The sequence below is a fragment of the Gymnoscopelus microlampas genome (genome assembly GCF_963454915.1).
Source record: "Gymnoscopelus microlampas genome assembly, chromosome: 17".
NCBI classification, from domain to species: domain Eukaryota; kingdom Metazoa; phylum Chordata; class Actinopteri; order Myctophiformes; family Myctophidae; genus Gymnoscopelus; species Gymnoscopelus microlampas.
Genome location: NC_139954.1, coordinates 32,633,815 through 32,644,909, shown reverse-complemented (window position 1 = coordinate 32,644,909; position 11,095 = coordinate 32,633,815). Strand labels below are relative to the sequence as shown.

The window sequence follows — 11,095 nt, the reverse complement described above, 5'->3', positions numbered from 1 at the left end:
ACATGGACTGACAGATACAGAGGTCTCCATATATATGAGCATATTGGTCGGATCGACGGTGCGACGTAGGAAAACTCTAGATGCGACTCTGTATGTGAGGGCCCGAACCTCTTAATAATATACATATACTATATTATATAACCTATGTCTGTTCTTAGTTCTCAAAGCTGTACCACGGACTGAAACGAGCTGACAACCCACCACACATCTTTGCCACAGCAGATGCAGCCTACCAGGGCATGGTGACCTTCCTCAAAGACCAGGTACTGTATGAAAAAATCTAATATTTGACTGCTCAATTGTTTAAAAAAGTATTTGTTTATGTAAAATGTGCAACTATCTCTGTTTCAGTGCATCATCATTAGTGGAGAGAGTGGTGCAGGGAAAACAGAGAGTGCCCATTTAATTGTTCAACATCTTACCTTCTTAGGAAAGGTATTGTACTTGTGTGATAATTGTATTTAAGGTAGTGTGCTTGTGTGAGAGGTTGTGTACTTGTGTAAAAGGTGGTGTACTTGTGTTATAGTTTACTTGTGTGAAAGGTTGTGTACTTACTGTATGTAAAAGGTAGTGAAAAGTTGCGTGCTTGTGTGAAAGGTAGTATACTTGTGTGAAAGGTGGCGTACTTGTGTGAAAGGTTGTGTACTTGTGTGAAAGGTTGTATACTTGTGTGGCTAATCTGTGGCATCATATTGTATATCATAAATATCCCATTTTAATAGCATACTATTTAAAACAATAAATTATTGTTTTATATATTAAATGAAATATTATATAAAAACTATTGAAAACAGGATGTCACCCATTTTTTTTCTTCATATGACTGGTCCTCACTTCACACTAATGCTCATTATAAGATGGCACAATTTCTGTCTACTCACCCTGCGTCTCATTCGTGGAATCGTGGGTAATGGACAGTTCAGAAACCTGTCTACCAATTTTACATCATTTAAGGGGATTCCAAGCTAATAGAAACTACAGCCTTTCTCTTCTGGGGACGTTAGCATGCTGCAATAGAATTATATAAATATAAATAATAAAGGTTTGAAATGAAAACCTCCTTACCAATTATGAAACTGGTAGGCAGGTTTCTGAACTGTCCACTGCCCACCTATGAGACACAGAGCGGAAATGGTGGCATGTTATAATGATCATTAGTGAGGACCAATTATATGAAGAGAGGTTGAAAATGGTCAGAATAGATTGTTAAAATTACATTTCAATAGATATTTCTGCTCTTAGGCAAACAATCGGACACTGCGGGAGAAGATCTTGCAGGTGAACCCACTCGTAGAGGCCTTTGGCAATGCATGTACAGCCATCAACGACAACTCCAGCCGATTTGGCAAGTACCTAGAGATGAAGTTCACGCCCACGGGGGCTGTCATGGGGGCCAAGATATCCGAGTACCTGCTGGAGAAGTCCAGGGTCATCAAACAGGCTACGTACGTACTGTACATGCTGAGACTGGTTCCAGGCCACTGGTCACTTGTCTTCATTGTAACTCAGCCAGTAAGATTACTGACCATGCTCTTTGCTTTCCCCTCAGAGGAGAGAAAAACTTCCACATATTCTATTACATATATGCTGGACTTTACCACCAGGATAAGCTGAAGCATTACTGGTTACCAGCCAAGAAGCCTCCCAGGTGAATTGGCAGGGAGGTGTATTGTAGGTCTTTGACATAGATCATTATGCTGAATTGTAATCCAACCACAGTTCTATTTTAGAAACTAACATTGATCATCTTATATCTCTAGGTACATTGACAGCCAGCAAGGCCAAGTGATGCAAGACATTGTTTCCAGCAAACTGTACACAGAGCAGTTTGATGCAATTCAGGACTGCTTCCGCATCATTGGCTTTACTGAAGAGGTGTAGTAAAAATTGTAATTTGAAAATATATTGCACCACATGTGATTAATATGAATAGATTTAGTCATGAAAAAGGTCATGCTTGTGCTTTTTCACATTGGCCTTTTCTCCTCTTTGTTTTCAGGAGGTCAACTCTGTGTACAGAATTCTATCCGCCATTTTAAATACTGGAAATATTGAATTCAATGCCATCACCTCGCAACACCAAACTGATAAGAGTGAAGTGCCTAACTCAGAGGACTTGGAAAATGGTGAGATACAGTAAAAAGGCTTTGTGTAACCTGAAATGAGGAGATATACTGTAGTTAACATTACTTTTAGCCAAAAACGCTCAAAGATTCTGCCTTCCATCCTTTTGGAATCAGAAGAACAAGGACATCCATTTCAACCAAAAGATTGTTTATGTGACGTGTTTGTACTCTATGCACAAGTATTAATTATTTACCACAAGCTTGGTTTTAAATCTCAGTTCATGAAATCCAAATAGCATCTTTCTATCCTACATTTCAGCGGCGTCTCTCCTCAGCATCGGCCCTGAGGAGCTCCAGGAGGCGCTGACCTCTCAATGTGTGGTTACCAGGGGCGAGACCATTATCCGCACCAACACTGTGGACAAAGCCACTGACGTCCGAGACGCCATGTCCAAGGCCCTGTACGGACGCCTGTTCAGCTGGATCGTCAACCGCATCAACTCCCTGCTGCAGCCGGACTTGAATATCTGGTCAGTGTGGGCAAGTCACGAGCCCCCCACCCACCCTCCCCCGGTTTTGTGACCTTTACAGTGATCTGGGTAGAAAGACAAACACAGGAGAATACAAATGGGCCGGCCACAAGGAGAGCAAAAGACGTTTTAATAAATTTTTGATACCGAGTTGCGTGCAGAGAAAATAATATTCAGATGATTAAAAAGACTTCTGAGGGACTGTAAAAAGGAGTGTTCATTGATCCAAAAGAATTCCCTCATAAATGTGAGCGTGCACTGTCTGAGAATCATCTCTCAAAGACAAGCTCTTGTCTCCACACCAATCATCTGCACATTCTTTTTTATTGCCATTAATAACCTGTTAGAACAGGCTAAAGGTGACCTCTACTGACAGTGGATAGTGGCTGATTATAACAAATGTCCTTGGCCAGCGGACATGAAACACATGTTTTGTTCCGATTCCTTGCTGTTTTGTAGAATTCTTCCATTAGTCCTTTTCTAGGTTTGTGTAAACCTTGGAAGATACTGTACAGTAAATACAAATAAATAAATAAATAACTGCTTTGCACTGAAGTTATGAAACCACACGTCACAAGATTTTCCATCAAGAATAGGCTTAGGCCATTTACATCATTTATTCTGTATTTGGGTTGAACTTGGATTGTCATTAAACTTTTATCACATAATATGGTTGCTGGGGATTTGCTCACTCGGCTTCATAGAAGAATGACTTTGTTTGTCCCATTTTTCTCCTTTGAAGTGCCGTGGAAAGCGGCATGAATGTTGGAATCCTGGACATCTTTGGATTTGAAAACTTCAAGAAGAACTCCTTTGAGCAACTGTGCATCAACATTGCTAATGAACAGATCCAGTTTTACTTCAACCAGCACATATTCGCCCTTGAGCAGGTGGGTGCTTTGCAAGGAGGGGTCAGATTCTGCCTTGTTTGACAGCTAGGGGAAGATCAGAATCACAATCTGTTTAGAATCATAATTTGTTGGCGATGGATGTTCACATACAAGGAATTTGACTTGGTGCATTGCTCTCAGACGCATAGAAAAAAAAATGTATACAGCGGAAAAGAGAAACAAAAAGAAGTATAAAATATATACGAGTAAGATATTTAAAAAAGTATGAAAGTTTAAAAAAGAAATATATGGAGGTAGATCAAGTGTGAGAAGTGTGAACGGTATTGGAAGTGTATATGATTGTGAATATGAACAGTATGAAGTTGAATGCCCTTGATACCTTCTTATAAAACAAAAAAAAACATGTGTTGGTATGGAAAATAAACATAGTGACATTTAGTGTGTTTATACAGTACATCTATCAGGGCAGAGTTTTCCTCAGCATCGAACATTATTATAATCAAGCTGTGTAAAGGATTGCTTATCGCTTTTCCCAGTAACAAATTACTATTAATTGATTTAATGAAGTTGCTTACCCTGGAGTGGGAAAAGGCTTTATTTTCCTTGATGGCGTTGAGTAGACACTAATGAAAAACCCCATAATACCTTTTTAGTCAGCATTTGCTTCCCAGCCGTCTTCCTGAAAGGAATTATAAGTGCAATAATTTATGTCAGTATCTTTCTACTCATCATAAGAACTGGCAATAGTAGCCTGCAGAAATAATTTGAGTTGCCTTGATTTGTTTCATTTTGAAGAACATTTCCAGGAACTGCTGTTGTTGCGCTCCTATATTTTAGCTTTAAGTATATTCTTTAACAAGGCCTTGTACTCGGGTGGGGCAGGGGTAAAGTTCCTGCCCACCAACGCTGAGTCTATGGGTTTGAATCCTAAACGGTGCCTCCAGCTTAACACGCACGGGGTGTTGAAGTGGGAGGAATAGGGTGTTCCTCCGCATGTGCTACGTCCGTCCGGTGAGGACCTGCCAGTCCGCAGACCAACCAGTAAATAAGGGTCAGCAGTGCCAAGACTACACAAGTGTGTGGGGAATTCAGGAATTGCCATAACAGCTACATTTGGGGGAAGGGGGAAATGTTTTTAATTTGTATTTGCTATTGTGGGGAACTTTCTCCTGGTGAAAAGTATCAGCTGCCCTGGCACCGACTCACTTCTGGTGCGTCATTCTTTAGACGCTGTCTTCGGCCCAGCCTGTACACAGAAGATATTAGTTAATGACTTAAACATGAGGACAGTTTAGATCTGATGGTTTCACTTTATTAATAAAATATATATTTAAAATAACTGTTTGATCTGTATTAAATAGATGCAATAATATATTACTCTGGGTTATTTGCAAATTGAAATACATTGGCTAAATAAAGAAGCTCTATTTGTTATTTCAGAGCTATTCTGTATTATGCATTCAGTAAAAGACTGTAAACTTCAACGAAAGATACAGAACTGGATGCAGCGGTGTTGTGTTGTTGATTAGAAACTAGGTCTCTCCCAAACACAAATCATATTTAGCCCAGATTGTTTAATTGGGTCATTTAGTGAAATCATTAACTGTACACTGCTAAATCCTGAGTGTTAATATAACTCTGAATCAATGCTCATGATAAATTATAACACATGATATAGACCAGTGGTTTTCAACCCTTTTCATATCAAGGTCCATTATTTATTGGTCATTTGAGCCACAGACCACCATTTGATGAGATTTAGACTCTCAGACCCAAAACTTAAGCAAAAATATTTTGTTATCGTTGGATACGATTTTGTCCACAATTGCATGCTGATGTTGGTACCATAGGAGAGACAGGCAAAACGTTAATCAAAAGAACAATTATTTAATTAAGTAATGCAGATGTTTAACAATAATGTAAAGATCTTTATAAGAGTCTAATATAGTTAAAGATCTATAAGGGTCCATTTGGTTACCAACTCTCCCATCATTTAGCTGTGGACCACCTGGAACCCCCTCAAGGACCCCTGGTGGTCCCCCGACCACTGGTGTAGACTGATATAGACTTTCACTGGTTCGAATAGATGGAGTACCAGAGTGAGGGAGTGGATGCCAGTCTGGTGGAATATGAGGACAACAGGCCCATCCTTGACATGTTCCTCCAGAAGCCCATGGGTCTGCTGTCCTTGCTGGATGAGGAGAGCCGCTTCCCTCAAGCCACGGACCAGACCCTTGTGGGTAAGATGCTGCATCTTATAACTGTATAACTTGCCATTTGATAAATATAACATACCTTTTCTGCTCTGCGATTTGTAAAGTCTATACTGTTAAAGCATCTTATGGAGCTTTTTCTTTTCTTTTCCCACTACAGATAAATTTGAGGACAATTTGCGCTACAAGTATTTCTGGAGGCCAAAACGTGTGGAGCTTTGCTTTGGAATTCAGCATTATGCAGGAAAGGTATTGTTCATTTGACCCAAGATGATATTTATGCTCCTGGAATGAATTACATGTGGTTTAGACTAGAGGCCTAATTATTAGCCACACTGGCTCCCACCAGCATTCCTAACAAAACAAAAGTGAAAAATCAGTCGTTAAAGTCATTAAAAACTCATAAATCTCAACACAACAAAATACAGACATTTTAAAGGTATTTACCTTTAAAGCACTTCTAATACTCCCATGCTTGCTAAAATGGTTGTCATATTGCATTGTGCAGGTCTCATACAGTGTTGATGGATTCTTGGAGAAGAACCGAGACACACTCCCCGCAGACATTGTTGTTGTGTTACGGACTTCGGAGAATAAACTTCTGCAGCAGCTATTTTCCAGCCCACTAACAAAAACAGGTAGGCTACTTTACGAGCCTTAATTAAGAGGGGTAGCAAAACTGAATTATTCAGTCTGTCGCACTTTCTGTTTAGAACAGTGTTGAACCATATTTCGCTGAATTTATTCAAACTTTCTTATAAGACAAACTACTGCAGACAATACCAGGGCTCCAGCTGTATAATTCTTTGATTCTGTGCTGGTTCCTAGTGTTGTTCATGGTTCCATAAAGGTTCAGGTAAGTAGGTTTCTTAAAGACCTTCCTCCTTATATGCATCTCCTAGCCCCCTTCGTTCCAAGCCTCTATGAGCCATGTGCGGATAAATCTGCAGCCTCCATTATCTCTTGAGAGGCTCAGCGCAGCGAAAGAGTCACTGTTTTTATTTTCACTAAGCTGTCCCTCTTGGTTTCCCATTGCTGAATGCTATCTACATCTGCTTGTGGGTGCAGTGGGATATTTTTGTGATAAGGTTTCTAAATACCCAGGGGATGAAGAAACAGTATTTAGAGAATACAATAGCATCTCTTCCTACCTCTTTTCCACTGGGTAAATGAAAGTGGTAATATGCTCATCATTAGCCGTGCCTGAGGGCCTCCTGGTCACTTGACTTAGCTTGAATGCTAATAGCTTAGTTAAGTGATCAGATTCCAGTTTCCTGCTTTATTTCAGCTAAGCCACATTATGTGATTCTTTTCCTTTTTAGGGTCCTGTAAATGCTTGCTTTCAGTTATGTGGCATTAAAGGAGCTCCATTTCACTATAGAGTAGAAAGTTGAGCCTCCATTAGAAATCCATGCACTGTCTGTAAACTTAAATGGCACATTGTGAAGAGGGGGGGGGCTTTCTTTCGGGCAATTCATGACTTAAGAGGAATGTATGTTCAATAAAACAAATTCAGTGAATACTGCACTTTAGTACTCAGAAGCACTGAACAGCAACTAAAATGTGCATTGCTGTTTACTGCTTCAGAGATTGTGTCATCTAGGTCTAAAAGACACAGCCAGTTCGGTTCTTTCTGCTGTACTTTTCACCAGCAATGTCATTTTGTCCAGTGTACTTGGAGTGATTACGATGCCTCCTCATAGAAATGGTTACAGTGTTATTTAATTGTAATATTTAAATCTTGCAGACGTTTCCCCAATGCACACAGTTTATTTTGCAATTTGTTTGTGCACAAATTGTTTTTCTCTCTCATTCCTATGCTGTGATTTGCTGGTTTTGTAATGTGTCTTCAGGGCACTTCCCAGTCGAGTTGCGGGTCCCATTTACTCATTACAGTTCATGAAATTGTAGATCATCTCATTAGATAAAAATCTATGAGACACTCAAGCTCTGCTTATCAGTCTGGACAAGCTGGAGCTCCCTTTTAAGTGAGATATAGGCATAGGAAAAATTATCAATCTATTCTTCAGGGTAAGATGTGGGGGAATTTAATTTGCATTTTACTTCACATTATAGATTCACTGTTATGTGTGAAATTACTATTATCTGCGGGGATCTGATGAAAATCTGTTTTACTAGGGTGGTTTGTTTCACACTGTGGGTTGTCTCCTTACTAAAATAGTGAATAATGTCACCACTAGGGGTCACCCTTATTGATTCACAGTTTGATATTCTGATGAAAGTGAAGTGGGTTCTGAGATGTGATATCTCATACACATAGAATTAAAACATTTCATACTGCAACAAACACGTAGACAATTTATCCAAAACAAATGAGTGGCTTTTCCTGTTTGGCTATTTTAATGCTTGTCTCGATTGTTGTTTTTGTTTTTATCACATGGATGTGACTACCAGGGTATTTCAGAACTCAGCCTAAAGCCTGATGGATACATAGTTGCAAGCCGGTGTTCCGCACCGAAAATAGCAGATCTGCAAGCTCTACAATGTGTTGTGCTGCAATGTGTTGTGAGCTTGTAGATTGGTTCTTTTCAGTGCATGAGTATAACTCAGGCTTGAGAGAGAGAGAAGGCTGAAGTTGAAGTTGGATGACAAAGGGACACACTGTGTCTTGGGAACAGTAGGAAATGAGGACGGCCCTAAAAAGTAAAGGGCTCCCTCAGAAAGAATAGTGAGGCTACTTGAGCCCTCCAGAATGTGGGTCCTTGAGTCTTGGACATGTGGTGGTGTTTTGTCAGAGGAAATGGGATGCATTTGCATGGACAAATTCCTCAGAGCCACGGCCTTTCCCAGATCAGTGGGATCACAGTGTTTGAATTGGCTGGGCTCAGTAGGGCCCAACAGGGCTGGCCTGCAGAGTGTGTGTGTGTGTGTGTGTGTGTGTGTGTGTGTGTGTGTGTGTGTGTGTGTGTGTGTGTGTGTGTGTGTGTGTGTGTGTGTGTGTGTGTGTGTGTGTGTGTGTGTGTGTGTGTGTGTGTGTGTGTGTGTGTGTGTGTGTGTGTGTGTGTGTGTCCTGGGGGCTGCCTGGCCCTGCTGCTTGCTCTGTACCACACATCTGCAAACACGCATGGCACCTCGAGACTGCCAACCCTTTGTCAGAGCAAAATGCAAATGAGTGACACAACTTTACATAATGTTTGCTTTGTGAATATTTGAAGTTGAACAATTATTTATTATAAAGACATTCTGTCTGCATTCTACACTAATATGCATAATATAACTAATAATAATATAATATAATAATATATATTGTATCTAGCAAAAAACACTACTATAAGCATGACCCAAGCCATAGTAATTTGTTCTCATTTTGAATGATGAATTATCGTTCTCAGATTATGGATGAAAGTAAGCTATCTATCTATCTAAAAGGAGTAGGCTGGGGGTATGAAATATTAATGCATTTGAACTAGAGCACTTGAGCAAATAACATGATCTGTAGATTTGACTTCTTAGAAGAGTAATCAGCCATGTATGGATGGGAGGGACTCTAAAACACTTCACTTGCAGTATTCATATTTATTCATATTTTCAGATATTTATTTATTATTTATTCAGCTATTCAGACAGTCAAATTATTTTCAACTGTGAATTCATTTTAGAATATCCTACTCGCCTAGAATAAAGATGCTTTTATTCTAGCTACCAAAATTGTATTGGGCCTAAATCAGAAATCAACCTTGAAAGTGAATGTAAATATTCTCTTTCTATGATGAGATGTAAGTAAGTAAGTAGTAGACATTGTGTCTTGGCATCAAAGGGCAAAATCCTACATTTCATTGAAAATTATTTGATCACTGAATTTGCGAAGTTGTATGATGTTTATATAAAAAACTGGCGCTTGCTGTGCTAAAATAGACAGACAATACCCATATACTGTACCTACATTAAATAACCCTGTCTACTGTCATTGGTTGCGTACAGATGATGTATGCAAAGTGATGCAGTGAAGCAGCAGTCTGTTGTTGAAGGGAGTGTTGTTGTCTTGTCATTTTGAGCTTCAGGGGCAACTTATTCATGTTTATACCGAACTGTCCAAATCCTGTGAATAACATGTGAATACTGCAAAAGGGTGGATTTCCTCTTTAATCACTATGTAAGTACTGAGTCAATACTTTGTATGTGTGCGTGGTCATGTTGCAACAAATGTAGTTACTCCATTTCATTCTACAAGGAAGGCATGTAACTTCAACTTGTACAACAACTTATCTGACCTTCTCGGACTTGACTGCACCAAATAACAGTGTTCAACTGTAATAACATGTTTTAACTTTAGATATGGAAGTCAGAAGTATGAAAGATGAAATGAAAGCTACATATTGGTTCTACTCTACGTTTCACTCTCTCTCTCTCTCTCTCTCTCTCTCTCTCTCTCTCTCTCTCTCTCTCTCTCTCTCTCTCTCTCTCTCTCTCTCTCTCTCTCTCTCTCTCTCTGGCTCCCCCCGTTGATGTTAAGAGATTCTCCTGTGAAGAAGTGACAGCCTTCAGCCAGCGTTATGACACATTTGGCTCTTTGTTCTCTCCCAGTAGAAGGCCTTTCATCCCGGTAGGCACATTCCACAGCCCTTCACCAGGGTTCCCTACAAGACACAGACAGACAGACAGACAGACAGACGCACACACACCGTCTACCGAGAGACACTTACCAAGTAATACTTTTGTTCAATTTCTCTCCTAATCGCAGCACTGGAGATTTTTTTTGAGTCAGCAGGGGGGTTTTGACGGCCCCATACTTCAATAGCAAGGAGCAGGGCCTTCCTAAATTCACATGGTAGAACATCCTTTGATAAATGCAACACTGTGTTGTGTCACTAAAAGCCAATTACACCATGCTATTTATGATTGATCTGCTCTGACAGTAGTGGATGGCATTTAAATCAACAGCCCCCAGAGCCATCTCTAGGCATAAACGGCAGTGGTTATAGAGGGTGGGGAGGGCGGCGGGGGTTATGGGTGCCATAATCTCATTTGCCTGGTTGCTGAGTTGAGATTCTAGACCACATGCATTTGAGAAAGGAAAAAGAGAGAGAACGGGAGAGCAGCAGAGATACGCAGCGAGTCTCTGCTCACTCAGCTCGGCGAGGCTGCTCGCGCTTACAACTTTGATTGTCCCCCATGTCGACAGCTCGATCCACAGCTTCTGAAGTACAAGGGCACACACTGGCACTCATAAAAGCATGTAGGGAGGTGTCATATCGAACGTGGGATTGCTTTATAATCCCAAGCACATTGACTATTCTTGTCAATAGAGCCCCGATACAACTGCCAGCTTGAGATTTTTTCTTTCCTATAGGATTCTTGCTGGGCTTAATTTTCAAAGTGAACGCACAGATGCCAAGGAATGCTCCCCCCCCCCCCCCCCAATGTCTGTCCTGCCAGTCCGTGCCAAGAGCAACATGCGTGAAGCAGAAACGAGC

General features: G+C 40.4%; 1 protein-coding gene across 1 annotated transcript in view; it reads left to right on the top strand.

Moving 5' to 3' along the window:
* The first annotated feature begins 1,764 nt into the window (after nt 1–1,764).
* myo3b (myosin IIIB) overlaps nt 1,765–11,095 on the top strand; it is a 44,597-nt gene continuing 35,266 nt past the window's right edge. The window contains exons 1-7 of the mRNA XM_084084426.1: nt 1,765–1,875; nt 2,000–2,126; nt 2,386–2,602; nt 3,339–3,486; nt 5,534–5,687; nt 5,821–5,909; nt 6,169–6,298. Coding sequence (XP_083940552.1) covers nt 1,789–1,875; nt 2,000–2,126; nt 2,386–2,602; nt 3,339–3,486; nt 5,534–5,687; nt 5,821–5,909; nt 6,169–6,298 — 952 coding nt within the window. The 5' untranslated portion in view covers nt 1,765–1,788. The remainder of the gene's footprint in view (nt 1,876–1,999; nt 2,127–2,385; nt 2,603–3,338; nt 3,487–5,533; nt 5,688–5,820; nt 5,910–6,168; nt 6,299–11,095) is intronic.